General features: G+C 38.4%; 1 protein-coding gene across 1 annotated transcript in view; it reads right to left on the bottom strand.

The window, feature by feature from the left end:
- Window positions 1–26,631, bottom strand: part of RELN (reelin) — a 287,703-nt gene that overhangs the window by 161,866 nt on the left and 99,206 nt on the right. Inside the window, exons 4-6 of the mRNA XM_082777470.1 lie at window positions 10,768–10,838; window positions 1,466–1,498; window positions 362–440 (exon numbers count right to left, since the gene is read on the bottom strand). Of these exons, the coding sequence (XP_082633596.1) occupies window positions 362–440; window positions 1,466–1,498; window positions 10,768–10,838 (183 nt within the window). The remainder of the gene's footprint in view (window positions 1–361; window positions 441–1,465; window positions 1,499–10,767; window positions 10,839–26,631) is intronic.

The following is a 26,631-nucleotide window of genomic DNA, read 5'->3' as shown; positions in this document are numbered from 1 at the left end:
AAAACAAAGTTTAAATATTGAAATTCAGCACCTTTTCAATGAAAAGCTTTGATCTGAAGAAATCAATATTTTCGCACAAAAATATTGAGTGAGTTCAGCTCTACTTCTTTCTATTTTTGGATTAATTCAAAATTTGAAGTCAACATGAATTTGCCACTCATGTTAATGGGCTTAGAATTTCTTGTTCAATCATTAATCAATGAATTAATAAGTTAATATATGTAGGTCCTTATGGATTAAGCTAAACCAATATGATCTGAGGTATCTAGGAATTCATATAATATAGATATGTCACTGTAATAAACAAAATGTATTAATTTGCTAAGATGTATATAAAGGGAAGCAGAAGTCTGAAACTCACCACATGTTAGGATTCAATTCTTGCTGATGGTAAGAGTCAAAGTCATCTCGTAGGATAATGCTGTCACTGTGCATTTCAGCTAAAATAAAAGAAAGTGCAATATGAAAAACCCAGCTTAATCAGCAGGTATTTTCTTGTTTTGACAAAGTATTGTCTTTCCTAGAGCTACAGTAATACAGTGTAAAATGAGGAAGTAATACTTAAAGTGCATTAGTTAGAAAAGCAGTGGGTTTTTTTTTTGTTTGTTTGTTTGTTTTTTTGTTTTTGTTTTTTTTTTTCCCTTACTCTGGACCATAGTACCACAAAAAATTAAGAGGTCTCCCAGTCTATTACCTAAGTGTTATGGCCATGAAAAGATGCAGTCATCTAATATATACTGATAGCAGTAAAGATCAATTCATTTAAAGTATCTAAGCTGTGAGTTATATTACGTAAATGTTTCCAACTATTGGTCTGCACACTTTAGACTACAACTTTCACCCTAGATTTGCCAGGGTGCTTTTGAACATTTAAGTATAATGACCAAAATATATTACCTCCCAAACTTGAGCACCAGTATTTCTATTAAACAGACCATTTTCTACAAATACTTCCCTCAAATGAATGAAGTGACGGACTCATGTTAGTCAAACTGAGCAAGGATGCCAGAATCTTGCCCACATTAACCAAATTGCAACTCAATAGTTGGTGAGAGTAACTGGAGCTTTGTGATGTGCTCCATGCCCTGCTTTGGGAGCAGGACAGGAACTCTCCTAGGTGCAACTTGTAGGTGCATGGGGACAAAATTCAGTGACCCTGAATTGGTGTGACACACTGGGGGTTATGTGTCCTGATGAAAATGGGTGCCGTAATGCACAGCTAGGAAGAAAGGCTTTGTGGCATGATATACTCACACTGCAAAGGCTCAAAGGTGATAAATAAACAGCAATAAAAATCACAATGAAAAAAACAACTAATCAGAGTTAGACATAATTCAATTCATTTTATATGAGTCTCATTTTTATTTGAATTCCCCAGAGCTCATTTCATATGACCTTACAGATTGTTTATTATAATAAAGTTAATATTTCTGAGTTTTAGTAATAAGAATGACAAATCACCTACCTAGGTGAGGATGTAATGGAGCTTCCGTTGGAGCTATGGAGAACAAAGACACGCAAAGCATGAATATCTGCTGTGATCAGGACTTAATTGCAGCATTAAAGATCAGTTCAGCATAAACCAAATTGTAACAGTACGTGCTCTGCTAAGTCAATTCTTTAGACATTTTAATTATGAAAAATGTGATGCATTAAAAGTTATAAAATATAGTATAAATACAAATAAAATAAATATTCTCTAATTAAAATAAGCACCGATAATAAATGAAATATATAAACTGTTGTATAGCAAGGTAAGAAAGATCTAGTCTAGAACTATGAGATATTATTAGAAATAGCTCAGATTAAGATTCACTAATTTAACGATTGATTAGAAGAATTGAAATTATGTTCAAAAAAAGAAGTAAAGTCTAGGAGAGGCAAAAATGCCACATTTTAACCATTTAAACTCCTCTGGACAACATTTTACTAGGCATAGTTTTTGGAGGAAAAATCCTATTATTCCTAGGGCAACAACTATGGGATTGACTCAGCCTATCACTGAATCAAACACTTATTTTTAAGCACATTTTTGCATACGTTGCTGAATCATTTCCCCAGTAGGCCTTATTCCTCCAAGATATGGTAGACGATCTTAAAGACACACTACACGTGGGGTGTGTGTGAAATGGCTGATTTTTATTGAGTTGTCATTTTCTAACACTTTGCAACAGGAGTCTTGGTGTAAAATTACACAAATAAAAACAGAATATATATATGCGTGTGTGTGTGTGTAGATATATACACAGAGACCTGGGGGAATGTAGAATGTGTCTACAGAGAGTATTAGATACTCCGTGGTAGCTACTACATTCATAGGCTTGCCCAAATATGTTACACCATTTTCAGAGGCAAAAAGTCTGCATATAAACAAGCTCCCAGGGAGCAGCTATCTTGTTTGCATCTCAGTACCTTGTCCAAGTAGCTGTATTTCTAGCTGCATTTTATAATTTGGCAAACAGAACACAAATAAAAGAAAAAAATATGATTCTGTGTCTCTTGTTGTACGCTGGCCTAAATAGTATCATGTTCCCGATTTCTTCAGTATGTTACAAAAAAATGACTGAAGTACCACAATTTCTGTCATAACATCTGACAAATTAGAAATAGATTAAAACAAACAAACAAACAAACAACAACAACAAAAACATGGATGCTGCAATCTGTAGAGCCCTCACACATAGTAATTTAAATAGTAAGTTAAACACAAATCTCATTTTTCTCTTCCTGTTTTTCCTTAACCACTTGGTTTGCTTGGGGTTGTGACATTTTGTAATGGATTTGCAACATTTCACAGGGAAGTTGAGAACAAGAGAGAGAACAAAACAAGGGAAGTGTCTGCAGACTAGAAAAGGATGGCGAGCAGTCTGGATTTAGTTCAGACAGAAGGCATTGATTCAGATTGGGAGACTACCATCTTTCAGTCCATTCAGTAACATACACAAACAATGCTGAAGACAACAATGTGACCACTGAAAGCAGCAATCTGCAGCAAAGAGCTGCATTCTTAAGAGTCTGATGTTGAAAAGAAGTTACAGAGATGCAGAAATATAATTATTTTTTTTTTCTTGTGTGTCTAACTTAGGATGTGGAGAAATGGCCTCAAGTTGCACCAGGGGAGGTTTGGATTAGATGACAGGAAGAATTTCTTCACAGAAACAGTGATTAGGCAATAGACCGGGCTGCCCAGGGAAGTGTTAGATACACCATCCCTGGAGGTATTTAGGAGGTATTTAGGGATGTGCACGTGTGGACATGATGCTTAGGGACATGGTTTAGTGGTGGACTTGTAGAGTTAGATGATGGTTGGCCTTGATGGGTTGGCCTATGGGTCTTTTCCAAACTCTATGATTCTATGATCGTAACCTGCTGTATTTTTTATGGAAGAAAGTTATCCATGTAAAGATTTGACCAGCAGCCTTCTTGTCTTCCTCAGAAGAAATGACAATAATGTCTCTAGCAATGGCCCAAACCTCTCATCATGACTTTACAGAAGCTGGAGCCATTGGACACCAACTACAAGCTGGTAGGGTAACACTGATGGGTACTGCACAGGAAAAGACAGCATATGTCCCAGACAGTGTTCTTCTCCATGGAGGCGTATATACATTTCTCCAGAAGACTTTTTAAAACCCTTTGCACAGAAGAAATGAATTTGCCTGGATTAACTGAATTGTTTCCCAGGTAGAGCAATGTAGGTGCTCTGGATTTTACCCTCAGGAAAAGAAGTACATTGTGGCATGGGATTTGAAATACTCTTTATGTTGTAAGTGGCTAAGCTTAGCCACATAGCCTCTGTCTCTGATGCTCAGTATTACCCTTTTTCATTAGTCCTGGCTCATCACTAGAAGCAATCTGAGAGGACATAGCTGAGAGCCACTCTGCTTGTACTCTTTTGTGAGGAGGATGGTTGTGTCAGGCCAGGTCATGGACAGATTCATCAGCTGGCCAAGCAAATTTCACTAACCTTCAAGAGCTTCCTCTCCAATGAGAGCAACTCAGACCTCATAATGGAAATGAAAGACTAACTTCTCATTCATCCCAGGTCACTTGGCATTGCTCTTTGGAAGAGATTTTCTGTGGAAGGTGGTCCAGCTTGGGATACATGCTATTGCTGATGGTACTTTCTGAGGTTTTGCAAAATTACAGCATTCAGCTAAAAGGAGCACGTACAGCAAAAACCTGCAATCTTTAAATATTTAAATTCCTTTGCCTTCAGTATTGTTTTTTGTTTCTTTGTTTGTTTGCTTTTTTTTTTTTTTTTTGAATATAACTAGTTATTTATAAGATTAAAGAGTAAAAAAATTGGATTTTTCCTAAAAGGGTTCTTCAGTTATGTGCATGGCATACTGCAAAACAAAACTGCTTACCAATAGGCTGAAATGAAAGAAATTGTGTAAATACATAATACTACTACTAATCACTCATTTGAAAAAATACAGGTGGAGTTAAGCAAACAGTGTTGGACAAAAAATTGTTCTTACAAATAAAGTTTTTCTGTTAAGGGGGGGCTTTGTTTCCCAAACCTCTACAGCATCTGAGAAGCCCAAGAATTTTCGCCTCCATCTAATTTGTAACTCAAATTCCAGATCTGAACATGACAAAATATTGTGAAAGTACTATTTAATGAGTGATGAACCTAGACTTTAATCTCACTAAGAATAATTTCTGTATTACATTTTATATTCCATTGCAAAACAGCCGTGTGTAGGTCTTCAAGTGCTGTAGCTAAGGTACCTAAAATATTATAAGTGTAGAACATCACAAAAAATTAAAAATATTTTTAGGTGTGACTCTTTTTATCAATTCATATACCTACTTATTTTAAAACAGAGTAAATTGTACAGTGGGCCATATAGGGTGGCTAAAGTCAAATGGAGTTTAATTGCATAAAATGAAAAAGCTAAAAAATATATGGTGCAGATTAACTATATACTGAAAAGATCTAAACCACTTCCAGTTTAAAAAACTTGCAGTACTTCAGGCTGAGAGGAGAAAAAAGCTATCTTAATGAGTATTTTAAATCACGATTCACTTTCTAAGATGGTTACACATGGTTGGGTGGTTTAAAATCTAGAAACAGTATTTGCATGGCTCAAAAATGCATATTAGCTTGAATGAGAATGTAAAAATGTAAAGCAAATGAATTAATTATTATTATTATTATTTTGACTAGCACCATGGGTATATACAGAACTTTACAAGAGGTGAATTGTGCTAAGAAAAGAATGGAAATTGAGCTCAACAGAGCTCACAACCTAAGAGGCATGAGCAAACACAATACAAGAAAATGTAAGGAAATGTAGGATGCTTGCCTTGCAAGGCGAGGCAATCCTTTTGGTAAGGAAAAGCATAGAAGAGAGTATACAATACAAAGCAATTTAGAGAGAAAAGGCCACAGTCAAACTGGAAGCGTGAGAAAGTTGAAGAAAGTAATAGGGAATTCGAAAGTCAATGGGGTCATTGTGGGGCTCTGTGTCCATGGGATGAGGGAGAATGAAGGAATCTTTTGGAGTAAAAGGTTAAGATTTTCTGTGGATGAAGTAAGGCTAATGAAAGGTTATTAACAATTAAAATAATAGAAAAGTGTGTCCTGTCTTAGTTAAACAAGAGGGGAGGGAAAAAGTAGCAGCAATGGAATGCCAGCTCACACTAGAGGAGCTGGAATATGAGATGGGAAATGAGATCTGGTGATGGGTCTGATGCCCATGGAAATATAAGAACCAAAATCAAACATGGTAATAGCTAATGGTTAAGCAAAACAAGTGTTCAACCAGAAAAAAAGAACTATCATAATGCAAATTAAACATATGTTCCAGCTATGTCAGTTTATACTATTGATACTGATATTCCATAGATCTTTGGGGTCAAGTCTGTGTATAGGGATAGGTAGGGAAAAACACTGCATAAGAAAACACTGCATAAGAAAACATTTGTAAAACTCAGTGCAAAGTAGAGACTTCTTCTTTTTTTTTTTTTTTTTTAACTCTGAACATATATATATATATATTTTAAACATAAAGCAAAAGAAAATTACAGAAACACAAATGCTCCCAGCCAAACACCAAACTCCAAGTTCAACAGCCAGCAGCCATTAGCCATTGCTCACCAATCTGTCACAAATGAGATGTGCAGAGAGGTATATTATATTTTGCAGATTATGAAAAAGTCTAATCTGCTCATTAGCAGCCAGATGAAGATGAAAAAGAAAATTAATGCTTTTATTTAGACTCCCGCCAATACTTGCTCTCCACTGGTAAACAAAGTTGCTATTGAAAGATAGATGCTGAACATCCCCCTAGAGAGAGACAGTGCGTTGCCTGAGGGCTGCATTATTCTCACTGACACATAAGCCAATACGTCAGCTCTGAACTCGAGTCTTCTGTAAAATACTACTCTGGTCAAGCCTGAGAGCCTGCAATCTGTTTTGTGTTTGTTTTTCAAAGTGTTCCTTAATCCATATTTACAAGGTACAAAACATGCCTAAAAGATCTTCCACAAACATTCAGGCGGAAGCTATCAAATCAAAGGGATCTGGGCCAGTTCTCGGGATTTACATTAACATGGAGACTTCTGTCAGAGCAGGGAGGGGTTTCTTAAGAAAGGAATGCCAATCCTATAATTCGTGGTGTTGAATATGAGATTATATGAAATTTTGGAAATCTTGCTGAAAGGAATGATTCTGCAGTAGGAGGGAACAACAATATCCTTCATCTTTTCCATCTTTTAAGCTTAATGGTTCTGATTCTCCTTCAGTCAGTCAACTAAATGACATGCTCACAAATTTCCCAGCCAGTCCTTATGCCAAAGCACTGCATTACCAGCCCAAAGTTACAGAGCATACCAGGGACAGGCTCTCCTTAACCCTCCAATGTCACTCGGTGCGGTGAAGGTGGGCTGGCAGTGTGATGTGCATGTTGCCTCCATCCCTGCACCATGAGCTCTTTCTCCCCAGGACATCGCTGCTTTCATACAGACCTGAGCTCCCTTCAGTTTCACAGTGCAGTGCAGCCAGGTCTGATATTTTGCCAACTCTGTTTTAGTTATGCTAGTGCTTATTAAAGTAAGATTTTTGATCTACTCCAGCCAAGAATAAATATGAATTAATATGTACAGTAATATGTTTACCTTATTTTTAACTTATTTTACTATTAAATGAACGTTACATGTATTATTAATTAAAGATATTGTTAACCGTAATACTATCATCAGTCATTAACATCCTTATTTTTCCTTACCAATATTTATAACAAACTATCTGCTCCGTCTTAGCTTATAAACTCTTTGTTTTCTTGCCTTTTGTGCTTGGCTTTTTTTTTTTTTTTTTTTTTTTTTTTTTTTTAGGATAATTTTTATGTTTCCTTTCTTTTTTTCTTTTCAAGTTCCAATAAAATTCTTATAAACTTTAAAGCTCACATCAGTTCTCAAAGATCTCTCTGGCTTCTTAAAATATTTATTATATGCAGAACACACAGCTTTTCAAGTGATTGTTTTACTTTCCTTGGTGTCTTTCCCTGTGGCATTGTTCTTTATTCTATTCACATTATACATAGGGCTGCTGGTTTTGCATTGCCATTCCTTAACACAGCTCTTCATCATCCTATAATTGTCTTCAAAATAAGGACTACACTTTACTTTGCTGCACAAATCCCATTAACTCTATTAGGATTTACTAATGCATGTCCGACGGCAGACAGCCCCAACAATCATGATTTCTGAGATTCCTTGCTGCTTTCATGTCTTCATGTATATCCTTTGTACTAGTTATTATGAAGGTTGATATCATACCCAGTGAATACTTATTAAAAAGATGTCCTGTAATAAATCTAAAAAGTTGCCCTTTGGTTTTATGTTCTTTATTTAATATATCACATTATTCACTTCAGACTTTCAGTCAAGTAATATTTAGGGCCAGAAAGAGATCTTAAAACCCCACTTTGGTCAGTCTACTTTGTTGTTTTGCATATTTATCCTTTCCTCTAAATAAACACACTAATTCTATCTGAAATAATCCTTTGTTCTCATTAATAGCATTGCTGAAATTATGATTGTCTTCACGGAATGAAAGAAGTGAGGTTTGCGTCAAAGAAAAATCCTTTTCTTTGAAAAGGAAAATTAATGCTAAAAACCTAAGAGCTATAATAGTACACACTGGTTAGGAGAACCAATGCAACGCACACTGTCTGCTTAAGAAGTAAGAACAAAAGGGTAGAGGAACTGCCTGGTGCTAGACCTGACTGGAGGAAAGGTGATGGGCAATGAGGTATTGGACCAGCAGCATCAGGAGAACTGTGGCTGAGCAAGGAAACTAAGGGAAGAGGGGCCTCGGTGAAGATAGGAATCTGGAGAAAAGCCACAAGAAGCTCTGAGGAGCTTGCACATTGGCATTTCAGGGAAATCTTATAACTCATCCATGGATGCCACTCACTAAGTCAAACCCGATGTTTGTGGAGTTACCGCCATGGTATCAAGCATTTTGGAGAAGACAAAGCCATGAAATCTCTGGGGTGACTGTGTACAAAGTAAAGAAAATCATTGGGAACATGATGGGAAACACAGAAGTTGCTGAGGATGTGGGAGGCTATGACAAGGTGGGGAAGCTGGAGGCTCCTTCAAGGATGTGGTGCAGGACATGGCTATCAGTGGCTGGGTGGGAGGAGAAGGCAAAGGGACCACCATGGCTGAGCCCAGGCAAGGCACATCTCACCATCTTCTATTCTCTGCACACGAAAGATACACAAATCCCATTTTCCTCTTGTCCCATGGAACCCCTCTGTGCTCCAAGACTGCATGCACTACCATCAGGAATTACTGTTCTAACCCACATATGTATTGCCAAAATGCTGATTTAAGGTTGGGTTATGTTCCAAAATTTAAGAAGTGTGAAACAGAGCAGGGTGAAAGAATTACAATACCTGATACCAGCTCTCCTAGCAAAGACTCCTGGTCTAGCATGTCAGAAAGTAGGGACTGTAAAAGCCTGTACGGATGGATTTCTACTCACTAGTCTCTGCTTACCAAGGTGTTTCCTTCTAGCAGGGAGGAATCTTGTTGCTTTGCCCATGTTCTCCTTGACCATGCTGCCAGCTGTGATGCTGATAGTTATATGTTTCCTTTAAGCTTGTTTGCCCATAGGTTTCATCATGATGATCACTGCCAGCTCTCTGACTCCCTCTCACTCCTATATCATATTTATTTGTCCTTTCCTTACCTGTTCTGGCCACTACAGGCTCTGCCTTTGGCAGTGATTTCATTATGCAGTAGCCATGGAGAATTTTACCTCCTTATGAGGCTTTTTACCATTTTATGCTGATGACTCTGAATATTGATTTTTTCACTCTCATCTATCCAGCCCGTGCGAGATATCAACATCATTCTATTTAATGCATCCCAAATGGCATTCTTGCCAATACTTTTGTTCCCAAATCCCATTATACCAGTCACCAAAACGCCACACCTATATTATAGGGGTACAATTTATTTCCTGTTCGGAATACTAAAGACATTTTTGCTATTTCTCCACATTTTTCCTTCCACACAGTAAAACACTGATATGTGCTGGGCCCAATCACCTTCCATCCAGGTTATTATCACACTTCCTTCTTATTGCCAGCACACGTGTTACACTTTTCTAATTCATTCAAAATATACCTAATTCTAAGTTCCAAGCTTATTAGCTTGTATCTAAAGTCGCCTCTCTAAATTCCCCTGGCTACTTCCCATTGATATATTAAAATACTGAAAATCTATATACTGAAGCTGAAAAGTGAAATATTTTTACCCTTAATATCACAGAGGTACTACTCATACCTTACCCTAACACCACAATAAATGCTCCTGGCATAATTTTTGGTAAATTCCTGTTACACAACTATTGCACAGATATTCCCAAGCTCATAGGAAAAAACATACCATAATGCCCAAAAGTATGTATTTTGAGAGTTTTTATCATTTATTTGTATGACAGCATGTTTCTAATTTTGAAATATTTATTTTAGACTGGTTTGGCCCATGCTTCAGTCTCTTTTCACATGGAAATATCACTGGAATTTTGCAGAAAAAAATGGATCAGCAGAGAAATTCCTTTCTCTCCTGTACTAGACATGATGGATACCTTCCCTACTTCCCACTGCTTTAATGAAGCAGGTTCAAAGCAGTGTGCTTTTTGTAGACAACAGCTCACAACAGGACATTTATTTTTAGGTTATTCATCAAAAGAATATATGTGATAAGCTGTGCAAACAATTAGATTTTTAGTCAGTGTAAGTCAAACATTTTGTTTAGCTATAAAAATGATCAAAAGTTGCAGGTGAAGGGCAAAAATTTAATGGCCTACTTTCACAAAATGGGAAAGCGGGTTCTTCACAAAGCTACACATGAGCAGGATGGTATATGAAGCTTTTGCTGTAGGCATGTTGCATTTTTTGTTTATAGTCAACACAGCGATAGTTAAAACTCACCTTGTGGTGTTAACTAAACAAAAAATGGTTGGTTATTACAGGCTGACTTTAAGTAAGCATATAAGGCAATAAGATGTACTTTAATTTTTGGATATTTCCCAGTGATTACCAGAGAGGACATAACTCTAGGTTTCCCAGATCATTGATGGGAGATGTGAAGCCAAAGAAAGTATCAGTTTTGAGAATATAAAGAAGGTCCTGATGGGAAGTTTTCTAAAAATTTACTTTCATAATAAGTAGTACTGAAATGCAAGAACAATGAAAAATCACATTTAGCAGGTATTTTTAAAATGATGGCTTCTCTTACCTCCCTGTTCACACAGCTGTTGTGCTAAGGCATCCTTGAATATAACTTGGCCCCTATGTGTAGCTGTAGCCCTGTGAACATAAAAAGACAACAATAAATAATGTAGCATGCTCATTTATATATGCGTATGTATGGCTATGCGCACGAGTAATTGAACCAGAAGTCCCATTCTGCTTTCTTCCTCTGCTTCTCTTTCTGTACTCTTTGTTTTTAAGCTTGTAGAACAATTTGTAGGGATTTTTTTATGTACTTGGCAAATAAAATAAATAAATAAATAAATAAATCTCCTAAACCAAAATAGCTAGGCTGGTAATATAAAGCACTAGTGTGGAGATTCAGTGAAGGACATGAGTAGGAGCAGGTGCATTGCAGAACTTAGCATGTCAGTCTGCCTGGGAATGCATACCTGTCTCAGAGCAGGAAAGAAAAATGCCTGTAGAGCTGCTGCCCTGTTAAATTAATAGTCACACAGTCCAATAAGCTACAGAGATACTTTGATATGCTAGATAGAAATGTAGAGCTTGAATGGGTTTCCAGAAATCCTTTCTCAAAACAAAGGGAAAACTGGTCCAAAAAGGGAGAACCCACAACATTTCTCAGTACACTGTATTAGGTTTTGCTGCAATTTGAATTACTCCTTCTCTCCTTCCTTTCATTTTCCTCATTGTCCAGAGAAACCCAAGTGGATCACTTTTTTTTTTCCTGTTGGAAAAAACATCATCATTCTTTTCCTTTTTTTTTTTTTTTTTTTTTTCCAACTCCCCAGACTCACAAACCCAGTATCTTGACACTGCCTGTCCTTTAACCATTCACCTTCTGAATAACATACCATTTTCTTGGTCCCTGCTGCTCTCTCAGTCTGCCTCCACCTTTGAGGAAGTGATATGCCTATAATAGCATGTAGTGTTTCTATACTTGAAGTCTTACCAGTGTTGTCTACATAGTAATTCTTTCCCATTAACGACCCATAGCTAACAGGCTGCCTAATGTACCATAGAGAAATATTTGTCATTTTGTTTTCCCATAATCAGCTAGAGATACAATGCAATTTGATTTGTTCTTCTCTTACAGTGCTGCCATGCTAACAGTGCTGGTTATTTTTTATTTCCAATTGCTCATTTCATCTCTATTTCCTAAGTGTAACTTTGCAACTTAATTTTATCTTGTTGATTTCAAAATCAGTATTTTTGTCAGTGCTGGCTCTGAATTCTGATTTCTTGCAGCCAAAGTTCTTCCAATACTTGTCTAGACTTATATACATTCTCACACACATTCTTCACCCTATCTGAGTCGGTAACAGAAATAATTAACATAAATTGACTCAAGATTGATCCATATGAATTCCTTGAAATAGCCTCTCAGCCCAACAGTAAGATATTGAAAACAACTTTATGAGTGTGATTTTTAGCCAGCTGTGTGCCCTCTCTAATGCATCACACCTGACTTCCTCATGAAACTGTCAGGAAGGAGCATAAAGGCATGGTCTGTAGAGGTAACTCAACATAGATCATTTTTTACTCAGCTATTAGGCCAGTTATGCTGACAGGGAAGAGCAACAAAACACATCCAATGCTATATTTTTCAGATATAGGGGACCCTGAAAGTAAAACTCATCTGCAAACTGCCAAACAGGAAAACTTCTTTAGGATCAAATTTGCTTTTGATCAATTAGGAAAACTCTATTAAACCTTATTTGTATGACCAGAAATGCAAAATTATGGCTACCTGATGCTCTTAGGGCACTCAGGGAACTCCCTTCACCTGTGCGTGTTGCTTTGTCTGGCTGCTTGGACTGCCTGGTTGCTTTGGAGGTGTAGGGAAAACTAAGGTGAAATCTCACCAGGTAGTAAGAGTAATTTGGCCACAGTTCTGGGATCACAGTACTGGTGTGAAGTTTTGCTTGTAGCCCCTACCATATACATCATACATCCTATTTTAGGATTTCAAACACTTCTGTAAAATACAGCAAAACTTCATGCTTTAGTTCTTCACTAGCGTTCCTTCCTGTACTACCGTTAGCAGTGACCATACTGAGTACAAAGCAGAATAAAAATAAATACATTGCCTCCACACGTTAAAATAAATAAATAAATAGGTCATAAAAATGCCAGAAAGCTGAGACTTTGAGACTTTGTCTCATTTAACAGTATGAACTCAGTAAATTTTTACAGCTATGTTATGATGAACATGCACTTACATACATTTCTGCAAATTCCCTCGCAGGTGTATCTGGATGCACCAGACAGAATAAGACCAAGCTATCTCCAAAACCAAACATATGTAGCCCAGGCTTGTTTAAAATGACTGGATTTGGAGACTTTGGTTAACAGATAAAATTGCAGGACATCCTACAGCCATGTCTAGGTGCAGACCAGCACGAACACACATGTTTTCCAAATGTGTTTCATTGTGGGAATTCCAGGTTTTCAGCAAAATCCCTGTTACACAGTGGGATCCCTGTTACACACCTAAAAGAAAATGCCACACATAATGCACAGAAGAGATTTTGTGCAGCATTTCTATCTCTGCCCATTCTGGCAGTAGGGAAGATAGGGTTGCTTGCAGATAGAGAAAAAGAAAACTTATACCAGCCATGGGCTGACCCTTGAGAGAAGCTGTGTATGCACTCACCCAGGATATAATTCAGGATGTATGCAACAAGGATAACCACAAAACTCCTCTATGAGGCAGATAGGAGCAAACTCTCAAAACACAGACCATATGCAGAGAGGAGCTTGAGTAAGTGTCTGAATGCAAACACATACCAAATAATACCAATAATACCAAACTGAGTAGTATATACTTCCACACGTCTAAGAAAAAGGGGGTTTGGGGATGGAGCCAGCAACTGGCAGAATTATTTGCATCTTTCTGTGTCCATCATCCCTTGCTTGATAGCGCAGACCAGGAGCCAATTATTGCAGCTCCACGGCAGGAGCGATCTGTGCCCGGGGACAGCAGTGCTTTGCAGGAAGGGCACTGCTTCCTACAACATGTACTCAAGTTAGCATTAGTTTAGCACCAGCCATATGCATGAGTTCTGCACCAGCCAGGGCAGCCTCAGAGAATTATTAAGGGTATTGCTTCTGTTTTCCAGTATTATTTGCTTGTTGGTTTTTTTTGTTGTTGTTGTTGTTGTTTTCTTCTCTATGTATGCTTTACACATGGAGCAAATGCCAATAATGCAGTGCCAATAATACAGGAGCTAAGCTACTTCTAGAAAGAAGTGCAAAATGTATCTTGCCTGTATTGAACTTCCTTCACTTGTGATATTCCTACCTGTGAGGTGAGCTTAATAGGACAGGATCATGAATTTGGATTTTTAACTTTTAAAACTCCAAAAACATAGCCATACCTATAGTGACACTCAAGAAATTACTGTAATAATCATAACAAAAGTAATAAAGTCAAAGTTTAAAAAAATCTCTATTAAAGAGATAAAAATATTCAATTATTAATTGTGAGGTTTTGTTTTCTTGACATATATATTAACTGATTTCTGTACTGTTTTTCAGAAGTTTCTGTGCAGACATCAGTATAGTTAAATGTTGCTTAGATGAGGAGTACTTAATTAATTGGTGTTACTCCACACCAGCCTGTAGTCCTCCTTTGTGACTGTATGCTAATTATTTCCAGCTAAAGGGCAGGTGACCCATCAAGTATCACCTGTCAGCCAGGCAAAAGGCAGGATGTGTGCTCTGTGTGTCCCCAGAGGTAGTTCCTTCCCAGGGATCAATCTCTCCAAGGGGGGTGAGAAATAAAAGAAAAATGGAAGGGAACAGGAATGTCCTGACATGGTAAGTGAGGGCTTTGAAAGAAAAACAACTTAGAGGTAATAAGGTTCCTCTTTACATTAACTTCGCACCTCCATTAGCCTAGATGGATCTGTCTGCTTGGGGCTATGTAGGGGAGAAGAGAGAAAATGTGTTTTTAACAATAGCAAGGAGAGATAAACTGCTGAGAGAGGACAAAAAAGCTCTGAACACAGGAAGCTGCTATCTGGTGCCAAGGCTTGCTGCAGGTTTGACATTGCCAGCTCCATGCTTTGACCCCAGGAGTTCTGTAACAAACTTTGCTTCCTAAACCAGAACTGCTAAAGGTGAAATCAGGTGCCAATAAAGACATTTAGATTGGCTGTCATTGAAAACGGAAAGAGAATTCTGACTTGCCGAGTCTCTGCTGGAACTATACATATTTTAAGTCACCTGTGAAAGGGGATGCAAAACACCACCCTGCTAACAAGCTTAAAACCACTTTATTCAAGTGCAACCTTGCCAGCTCTTCAGAATGTAGCCTAAGTGATATAATTTTGTCCCTTGTGTTTTGTCTTCTGTGTGACATCCATTCCAGCCTCTAGGCGATCTGGGAGAAACAAGTCCAGAGATGTTCACATCCATTCCCAAAGTCGTAGTCCAGCCTCCTGCAGCATGCTTTGTGCTACGTGCCCAGGAGCAGAGCACCAGCCCCAGGCCTCCCTCCAAGGGTTGCCACCACCTGGTCATGCTCTGGGGTCAGCACAGCCTGGCTGTCACTCTGCTCCTACAGCGGTTGGCAGCACCTGTGCCTTCTCCTGGAGAGAGGAGACAGGCACCAGCACAAAGTTGTTCAGGAGGCATCTGGGAAGAGAGATTTCCTACAATAAAATACCCCATCTCATGACAGGCCCCAAAAGATTTTTTAAAGGATCATGGAAAATGAGGTTATAGAATCACACAATAATAGAGTGGTTTGGGTTGGAAGTGACCTTAAAGACCACCCAGTCCCACCCCCCTGCCATGGGTAAGGACACCTCCCACCAGACCAGGTTGCCCAAAGCCCCATCCAGCCTGGCCTTGAACACCTCCAGGCATGGGGCATCCACAGCTTCTCTGGGCAGCCTGTGCCAGGGCCTCACCACCCTCAGAGTAAAGAATTTCTTCCTTATATTTAAACTAAATCTACCTGCTTTCAGTTTAAAATTATTACCCATTGTTCTATCATTACATGCCCTCATAAAAAGTTATGCTTTCCCCCACATTAGCATGGTTTAGCCCTGTGCCTACTGCTAGCAGCTGTATTGCTTCTCCTTGTGCCATACTTCCACTTGAGGAAATTTAGGATGTTATTCATCTCTCCAGGGAAATCAGTGGCTGGCTATACAAAGCTGAGATTTTTCTCCCAAACTGTATAGCACCATTCCCCTAAATCCAGTGGGATCCACCGACAGCACAGACTGCACTCTGTCCCGGCCACCACCCTGTGATGCAGGAAATGCCCTGTGTTGATGGGTGTGGGCTAGAAGAGAAAATAAATGCATACATACTGAATAACTGCTGTCATGATTTTATGTTGAAGTATCTTGTATTCCACAGTGGATTTGGTGCACTGCCAGCATGCTGTATTTTAAATTGAGTGTTTCAGCTCAGGAGAGAATAGCCAGGCAAGGTGAGTGGGACTGAGCCCAGGCTCTCCTGGCTCCGTGTGCAGCAGGGATGCATGGCAGCACTGCCCAGAGGCCAGGGCAGAGATTTGCCCTCTTCATCAAATAAACTAGGTGGGTTTTAATGTTTTATTGTATTTGTAAAACTCTCACTGCTTGAAGGGTTGTCCTGTTTTGGCTATAGTCCAAAACCAAAATAAAACCAAACCACACACACAAACAAGACCACAAAAAATATTATCCAATTCTTAACAAAATAAACAAATTAAAAAGCAAGATGAGGAATAGGTCTGCTGGGCATTAAGTGCCCAGGGCAGGAGCATCCAGCCTTTCTGTGAGGGAGTGTGAAAAGTATTTTCAAAATGCACTGCAAAGGTAACTTGGTGACCATTTACTGGGTAGGGCAGGGTGTGATGTTGGTGTGTACTTCAGCCTGTGTCTCCCATTGTGCTGAAACCACCAGTGACCAGGTCTCCAACAGCAGCCAAGGAACTGCTAGGATTTTGGCGCTGGTTGGATGCCTCTGAGTTGTTTTTTCAGCCCCTGCTTGACTTGTAAACACAGTCTAATTAAAGTAGCAGGGATGAGGTATGTGTATCCTAAAAAACATGGTTTTGACTCTGCCTTTTGCTCCCTTTACCCAACTGTTTCTTCCCTGAGGTACTGTAAAAAAAAAAGTCATCTGTCCTGGCTGTATTCAGCTGAAGCTGCCAGGGAAATCTGGCAAGTAAGATGTGATTATTTATGTGGACATTTGTTCAAGAGGACAAAATTAGCATGCTCACTCTGAAAGCCTGGATCAGAGGTGAAAAGACATCAGAGGGAAAGGCTTAAAATGGCCACAGCAAACAGAGTACATGTGAGAGGCCAAAGAGCAACCAACTCACTTGTGGCAGCTGCCCCAGGCTGAAGCCTGCGGGCTGTGCATTGTGCTTCTGGCTGACTTCATTGTGAGCTTGGGCTCCTCTGAATTCGTATGGAGTAAGTGCAAGAGAAACTAGAACCACCTCCTTTAACTCCTGCCTCTGCAGTTATCTCTGTGGTCAGCCCATTTGGGGAAGGGCACTAGGAGTCTAACCCAGGGGTGATGTGAGTATCTTTGTGAAGATTTTGAAAATTATAATGTCAGAAAGAAACATGTCTGAGAGACAGAAAATGCAGGTGAAATGTCAAAAGGCTTCTCAGCTAGATCCAATAAACACCAAATAAAGAAATCAAAGTCTCCTTTTGTTGTGTTTGGTATTAAAACAGTATTTAAAGCTGCAGGTGTGTATTTGTGTGTATTGGAGGGAGCGCATATCAACGTATGGGTATCCATATCAGCTAGCGTTCAGTGAGGCTACCCTGCCCTTAACAGAGCATGCAACATGACATGAGTATGGCTGGCAGAAACCTCTACTGGGTGGGACAAACCACACAGAGTATGAGCAGTGATGTGCTATTTCTCCCTCCCACAACCCTGTCTATGCACTGTAAAGAGCTCATTACCATGATGGTAGCTCCAACCTGCGTGCAGCCAGTCTTGCAGAACTTTTCTCTCAGTGCACTCCGTGCAAAACATGCATTTTTTAAAACCTACAACTTCAACCACACTCCAGATGAGACACTTTTAAAGTGTGCAGTGGTCCGTGCACCCTTCTGTGTGTTGGCCTGATGTGTACGGTTTTGACTGTACACATGGTCCAGTGCACACTTACAACGCATGTAAAGAACAGGGCTCCAAGACCTGTCCCCATGTATCTTCTGCACATTTTTTGTAATGTGACTATATTATCACCTAAACAAGTGATAATATACAAAACCAGACTTCTGTTTGAATCAAATATATCAGTTGAAATATTGATACAAGGAGCCATTCATTTGTGCCAGTTCACCCTTTCTCATAAATAAAATTACTGATTAATTTTTCATGTTTAGTCTTTTCTACCATTGTTGGGAGAGCTGGTTTGTTGGTAGGCTTAGAAAGCCACACTCCATCCTGAGACATGGGTTTGGAGTCAGCTTGGAAACAATTTCCATCTCATTCAATGAGGTGAGGTCAGTTTTGTTGTTATTGTCTTTGACATTTTCAAAATTAAAAAAAAAAAAAAAAAGTAAACAAAAGTTTAAGAGAGAACATGATGATTTTCCAGAAATAAGTTTAGAACAAAATATGAAGGCAGGAATATGACAGTGAAATGGCAATATCAGTTGAAGATCAAGCAGATTTCAGTTTTTATGGTTTAACATGGAAAGCTGCCCCACACTGCTTCACTTAGAAAGTGCTGCTCTGATTAAGGGTTTGAATTAAGTACACATTTAAGTGCTTTCTTTAATCAAGTTTTAAATAAAAGTGGCAGAAAAATAAATGAGAAGAACATATAATTATTGAGTATATTACAGAGAATGGATTTGTGACTACAGCACTAGAAGCAGAAAGGTGCACAGGAAGCCCCAGCCCCTACATATTATAATTTATGAGAATTTCCTTTTGTAGTCATTAAAAAACCACTAAACATCTGTTTGGTTACGGGGAGTGAGTACAGAATAGGGATACAACAGAACAGTCAATATGCACTAACAAAGAGGAAAAATCAAGAATTACCATTTTAAACTGTAAATAAGCATTTCCATCCTCTTTCCCCCTGTATCTCAAAGAATAAAAAGATGTTTTTTCACTTTTATCATGTTTTTGTGACTAGAATGATTAGAGCCTCTTGCTGAAAGCAGATTAGGACAATACTTTCTTCCCAGCTACAGGAAATCCAACATTTTCATTAGTATTTTGCATTGTGTGATTATAAAGGAAAGCAAATTCTATTTTTTCTATATTTTAAATAAAGGGTCCTTTTGCAGTGGCATCTGCCAAGCAGTCAGTTCATATAAATAATAGAACAAGCATCCATTGTCTCTATACTGACACAATGCCAACAACTAGGTCTCTGTTTTCCACCTTTTCTCGTGTTTGGGAGAGGGTGTTGTCCTTGTCTTAGGTTTTACAATCTGTTGTGCTTTATTACCTAGTGAAACATTGATTGCATGGATTTTCGTTCTTTAATGTGTTGAGTATTCATAAGTATTTGAAGTCCATATTTAGCCTTAGCCTAATTAATATATTATTTCTTTTTCATGTAAAAAATACTGTTTTTCCCAAACTTTGCCTCTATAGTCTTCTAAAGCCTATATTTAATCAAACTGTCTTTCAATCACCCAAATTATCCTTCAAGAAGAAGAACAACAACAAAAATGTGTTTTCTTGTGTCACAGAAAGAAATTTTACAGCTTAGTATGGATTTTCAAAGTACCTGATACATCTAAAAGAACACAGAGGTATTAAGTAAATGAATTTAACAGCACATGGTTATTTCCTGTATGCCCATACAATGAATAGTATCCTTTCCTTTACTTAGCAAGGCGTAGTAATTAGGTTTGACAGCACTGATCAACTGGGGTGACTTGAACAGAGGCCACAGAGGTGGTTGGGGCTGCAGCACCTGCCCTATGGGGAGGGGCTGTGGGACCAGGGCTTGTTCAGCCTAGAGAGGAGATGATTCTGGGGGGATCTGACAGCAGCTGCCCAAGCAAGGGAGCATGCTGCCCGTAGAGATGGTGCAATTTCTCTCCATCTCTTAAAAAAGCTTAAAGTCTGAAAGAGTAAAATCTGAAACAGCATATGTGACCCTATGGTGAATAAAATAAAATAAAAATAAAAATATTGCTTTTAAAAAATCCTAAGTAATGGAAAAAAGGATGATTTTAAGGACACCTTTTCAGTTCACTGCTCTCGTGCCGTCTGTCTTGCTATCCATTTCCCCGTTAAGGTTTGAGCAGCCTGATGTAACCTGTTTTAGCTGCCCACGTCCCCAAAGGATGCTGCCAGCAGCTGCAGATGACCTGAACCATATGAGAATCTGGAACCTCACCCACTGTGTTTGCTTTACAACCCACACAGGGAAATCCTCAAATAGACAAATTAACCCCATTTCTTAACAAAAATTCAATTGAAAATTAATTACAGAGATGCAACTGGTGCATCCACATTGTGCAAAGCATATTACAAGGGAAGGATAAAACCTGCCTCTTTAGACTACAGCTAGAAAATGTTGCATCAAAAATTAAAACATCCACAGGCTGCATCCCTGAGTCCATGGGACACGTCTCTGCTTCCTACAGCTTCACTGGGCACTGAAATATTACCTTCCTTGTCTAAAGTTTCTTTGTGTTCTTCCCACTGTCCTAAACATTTTCAGAGGACTGAAAAACAAATGAAGCACACAAACCTTCCACAGATTTCTACAAATCAAATTGTGGAAGAACCTGCTACAGTCATTACTGAAAGTCTTTTTATTCCCTACTTTTCCAAGAGGAAATTACAGCCCCTACTTGCCTCTTGCATGATGGGAATATGGCAGATTTCCAAGAGGAAAAAAAAAAAAAAGGAAAAAAAAAAAAAAAGCAGGGTAACAAATCATACAAAGGACAGTTATTTCTCCTTCTTGGTTTTTAATTTCCAACCAGATTTATGTGTTGGAAGAAAGCATATATCCCTTAAGACCATACCAGCTTACAAACAGAAATAGACAGGTGAAATATTGCCTTAGGAGAATAATTAATTCCGTCAGCCCCTGAAAAAAATGACAAATTTGTTAAATATTGCAGACCTTCAGCCAAAAAAAGCAGGTGGAAGGACATCAGGAGTATGGCATAAACTGGAGAGGCTACAGTGAGGAGGTCTGGCATCAATACCCGGAGCTGGATGTAGAGGGAAGGGCAGGAGGATATCCGGGGAGCCTGCAGGTATTGCAGAAGAGTCTGAGATGTGGTGTGAGAGCAGCTGGGAGCTATGGGGACTTACTGCTCAAAGCCATATGAAACAAAGATGCATGGATTCTGCTGCTCACAGCATCGCTCTGTCTTTCTTCAACAAGGAGATTTGTTTTAGAGAGACCTGTTTAAGTAATGCTGCTTCTGAGCCATAGGCAGAATCTTTGATTCCTCCACCCAAGAGACCATGGTTTGGCCACACAAACTCTTCACACCCCAGATAACTTCATAGGATGGTAAGAAAATTCAGGCTGGGAGGGACCTCAGGAGGTTTCCAGGCCAACCTCCTGCTCTGAGCAGTCAGCTGCATCGATCAAACAGACACAACCCTGCTATGTCTTCTGCCACACTGTGCGACAGCATGTCCAGACTCACAGCTCTGGTACTCGTGAATGTTTTTACATAGTAAAATACTGCTAAAGTTATCAAGATTATTTTAAACAAAAACTGCCATATGACCTTTCACTTGAATTGGTCAGTCACTTGGCACGGGCATAAACACTCTAAATTTACAGCTCATTTGGACAGCAACCTCCCATGTAATATACTGTTCTGACAATAATGAGTCTGAACCCGTGCTTCTCACTAGGAAACAATCAGTGATTTATCTCACTCTGAAATAAATTACCCACTAAGCTACATTGCCATAACACCTCCCTTTGATAACATGTTGGTAATAAATCTTTAAACCTATTATTAAAAAAGGACATCCAACTCTAAAAACCCTTCTCTTTAAGCAGAGTATTAATGGAGAGATCTATAACCACAGCCTTGAAAGAAACCAACGTAAGAGAGAATCCGTAACTAATAATGTAAGTACTTCTAGGATAGAGGGTTGGTGTCAGTTTTTTGTCCCTGACTCATTTTTCCTCTGAGTATAGATTTGTTTTCAGAAATTGTTGGCAGAATGAGCACAGCGCTAGAGTGAATCTTTGTAGGAAAATATTTTGATGGTGTTCTGAGACTCTTTAGCACAGTCACAACATTGGGCTCTGTATGTCCCAGATGAACAAAAATGGGAATATTGGGTAAAATGTAACCAGACTTTGACTCTTCATTTATTTTCTAATGACAGTTCCTAATCAAAAAGAATACATTCAGAATTCAGTTCAGTAATGTTGCCAGGAAGGTGAATTCTTCAAATACTTAAAAATAATTATTGCTCTGTTACATGAAATATTGCTTGGGTTCTCTAATTCCCATGCACAGAATCCCAAATACTAAGTATTCCAGATGAAGGCATTCATCAGAGACCTGCACATCTGGTGCTGTACATAACAGAATGGTGCTGGAAATTAGGGAAATTCATGAGTAATTTGTATATCTAAGAAGTTTATGGTTGATTAATAAAATAGCAAACTTGAGCTAACACTTATGATGAAATAGGACCTTGTCTCAAAATTGATATGCTAATGGCTTTTTTTTTTTTTTTTTTTTTTATGTCTGCATCAAATAAGCAGCAACATAAAAGGTGGGATTTTTCTTGTGAATCTCTCAACTTCAACTAAGGAACTTATGCAGTAGACGTACCACTGCATTTAGGAAAAGCCCCTGTGCCACTAGGGAAAGACACTTCCCGTAAGCTGTTCAGGATAAATTCAGGACTGTATCAGGCTAAGGCAGGCAGAGTTTTCTAGCACCTTGGTGCTTCTGAACAGTCTCTTTGGCAGAAATATAGCAAGTACTGGCTCCATCAGAGTCTTCTGGCAGTGGGAAAGAGTAACATACCATCTCTAAGCTAAATCTTTCTGTGCAATGTAGGTAAAAATGGCCAGATGTCTGAGCATTGTCATTGTGGACGGAGTCAAAATAGATAACAGATTTGATGGAATGTTATATAAAGTTACCACAAGCATTTCCCCTTTTAAATGGCAATTCCCCTTCTTGAATGATTACTAAATACCCCATGATTGCTGAAGAGAAGATCATATCTGCACAGAGAATGGCTGAATTCTTGAAAAACTGTGACAAAGAAAAAATGTACCAAAGGCTATAAAGTACTCTGACCCAGTGGGTGAGATGGATGTTGCTGTGACTAGGAAGACTAGCAAGACCCATCAAACAGATGGCAGGAGTAACAGTAAGCTGTGAACTGGTAAAGGCGTATGGATGACAGAGATACAATTATCAATTTAGAAGAAAATAAGACATCTCTGAGAACAGCATCTGAAAACAATGCTGTAAAAATAGCACCCTAACTATGTCGTGCCACTTGTTTGGCACATGCTGGAGAAACAGACAGACTTCATTCATTGGCAGAGATTAACTCTGCTATATTATTCTAGTAGGAAGACTGTGAAAAAACAATATGTTGCCAACAACAAACACAATGTTTTAAAATACAGCTGGTGATCCATGCCTTTTAGCTTCCAGGTGCATCCATCTCAGGGGATCCCTTATTCAAGCAGCTCATAGTAAGTTAGGATTGCTTGCATGACTTTTCTGTGCATTTCCTATTTTAAATTTTATTGACCTGTGAAGCTGAAGACCTGTGTTCTCAGTGGACACATGCTCATGGGTACCTTTTACGTTCAGAGTTTAAAAATATTTATTTATTCCTGTTTTTCAGTATATACTGCACCTAAGCATTGTTCTGGCTGTATCATTGACTATGAATAAAATGATATGAAAAATCATGAGAATTCCTGAACAAAGAGAACCAGAATTAATCATAAATAATTTAGATATATTTAGTCAACCAGAACATGAGTCCCATACAGGTTTTCATTTAGAAATATTTTTTTTTTGTTATTCTTGTTGCAGAACTTCTCATATTGTCTTGTTATAGAGGTATACCTTGCTGCTTTGCAGCTGGCTGTAACGTTGCTTTTCAATATTTTTCACACTGCTACTTGATCTTTCAAAGAGTTTACCAGTAAGAACATTGGAAAGATCTGTTGGTTTCAGGAAGCATAATTGAAACTGCTCTTTTTTTTTTTTTTTCCAGATCACTTCATATACTTCATTATGCACAACAAAATACAACAAAAAATCAAAGAAAGTATTTGTTATTCAATTGCTAAAATTTATTCTCTAATGCATAAACATTGGTCTTACTGATTTTTATTTTAAAAGAACTGCATCTTATTTCTTAATGGTCTATTTTTATGGAAAAATGCTTATAGGAATTAACACTTCTGAATCTCGTATCAGAATAAATATGAAAGTTACATTTTATTTTTTTGGGTGGAATATACTTAAAAAAAATAAAAAAAGATTCTGTTTAAGGCTTTGATGTCAGAAATTCTCAGGTGCATTCCTGATGCCAGGTATGCTGCACTATACTGCTTTGTGATTTTACAATGAGTTTTTTGGGTAGTGTGAAACTTGATGCATTTCCCTGTGTGCTGCCAGGCAGTAAGAGTGTGCACACAGCCATTCCCCACCTCAGGTAAGGAGAAGTGACATCTAAACCACAAGTTCATCACTTACAGTCACACTGGTATCTTTTTTTTTTTGATCTCTCAACTCCATTGAGACTCCTCCTGTATGTGATAATACACCCCACTGTTTCTTTCAGCAGAATCCTCTATATTCAAACTTCCAAAATAATATATTGAAGACACTTAAGCTGCTGTATCCTTTCATTGGAACAGACCTACGTGTTCAAAAATTATTAGTGCAGGGGGAAGGATGGATTGATAAACAGCATTATCAGTCCAGCAATATATCTTAGGCCAAACATCTCTAAATTTAATTTATTTTCCTTACATGTTTTTCTCTTGCTTGCTTTTAACGGGCACAAGCACCTCTTGATACTGGTGATGGTAAATTTTAATATAACTTACTGAGTGTCTGAAAACTGGACACTTGCCCAGGAATTGACTCTACTATGTCACCATGCACTGCATTTACCCATTTTGAGACATAACCTTCCTAATCAAATGATGCACAAAATAATGAAGAAAAATTACCCTAGTCACTGCTATTTCAGAAGTCCTAGAAGGTGAAATTCTGAGCTTGCTTGGAGGTAGTTCCTGTATTGGAGCTCTGTGTCTTGAACAGATTGATGTAATTATGTAGATCCATGATAACTCTTTTGTTTGCACCTTTATATCCTGGCTAAGGAAGCCACAACTAACAAGACATTAGTTTTCTTTGTGAAACTGAGGAAATAATGTCTTAGGCTCTTTCCTTGGGGTCTCAAGGCACCAAAGGCATTTTCCCTCCTTGCAAGTTCTCAGTATCCTTCCTAAAAGCATCTGCCACAAAACCAAATCATCCCAGGCTAGTCTGCTGCAGTTTGGGTGCTGGATGCCTGCAGAGCTGGATGCTCAGAGATGTGTTACCAAGAAGGTCTAGAAATACATGGGATCCCCTTCCTGCGAGACCAAGTGATCCCTCAGGGTCCTCAGACCTTCCCAAAAGCTCACTGCTCACATCCTTGATGTAACCCAGCACAACAGTGGGAGCAAAGGGTGCTGGATGTCTGGAGGCTATCAAGCCATCATTATAGGGAAAGAGGAACAAAGGAGGCATTCAAGGTAAAGAATTTTTGGAATATTTGGAACCCATAAAATACTAATAGGAATTTCTGATTTTCACACATAAGTGATTTTTTTTTTCCCAGAAGTGTCTAAGTCTTGTTTACAAATTAGATAGAATAGTCTGATTTGCAAAACTGAGGTAACAAGATAATATTAATCCAAAAAATTCACTTCCAACATATTTTTAAGTGAAAATGGAAAAAAAAAATTCTTCCAGCTTTGCACATGAAATTTAAATATGTATTTAAACCGATTTTTCCCTCATCCTAATGCATGCATTCTCATCTCAGTGACAGGCCAAATATTGTTTGTTCAGCGAACCTTTAGCTTTTGAGTCTTTGTTGGTCTAACCGTTTTACTAGTCCTGTAAAGACAATACAAATCCCAATTTGTGGGGCATGCCAGAACTCAAACAAATGTGGTTGCCATTTGCCACAGGGTTTTGGGGCAGCACAGAGGGGCAATGGGATGGGTCCTGCCAACCCACTTCAGCTGGAGGAGAGGCAGCAGTGACAGCAAGCAGCGGTGGTGAAGGTGGGGATGCAGCTCCTTTCTTCACTGCACCATGCTTATGCCAAATTTATATTCACACACAAGGACAAGGCATGAAAAGATGTGGCATAAGGAGCCTCCAGTCTGATTTTTCTACCTCTCCAGTGATAACTTACATTAACCTCTTTTATAGTATTTTGTTTCTGAACAAATTTTAAACAAAAGTTTAAAATAGTAAACAAACAATAGTCCTTCATCTTCAGAAATACTTTTTTTTCGGTTTTGCTTTAAGTATAAACATTGGTATTCTTCCATGAATGCAGCTCCTTTCAGTCATACATTTAAAACATGATGGCTATTTTGAAAACTCCAAAAAATATCTAAGAGTATGTCCCACTTCTTACAGACAAGCAATGAACAAACTCACAGTGAGTGACAGCCCTGGAATCATCCACAGATCTCGCATACCTAACACTGGTTCAACAGCATGAATAGTTAAATCTTCTTTTTTCAAATTACTTCTGTATGTGAATGACACTGTCAAATATTCATACACACTTTGAATAACACTGAGGTAAAAGCACTTTTCCAAGTCATACCTGATTCTAAATTTAACCTTTCTAAAAATATTTTTTTTCTTTACAAAAGCTAAAGAAGACAGAT

Source organism: Aythya marila (assembly GCF_965140915.1).
Source record: "Aythya marila genome assembly, chromosome: 1".
NCBI lineage: Eukaryota > Metazoa > Chordata > Aves > Anseriformes > Anatidae > Aythya > Aythya marila.
Note: the sequence above shows the minus strand (reverse complement) of the source record. Positions and strands in the feature narration are given on the sequence as shown.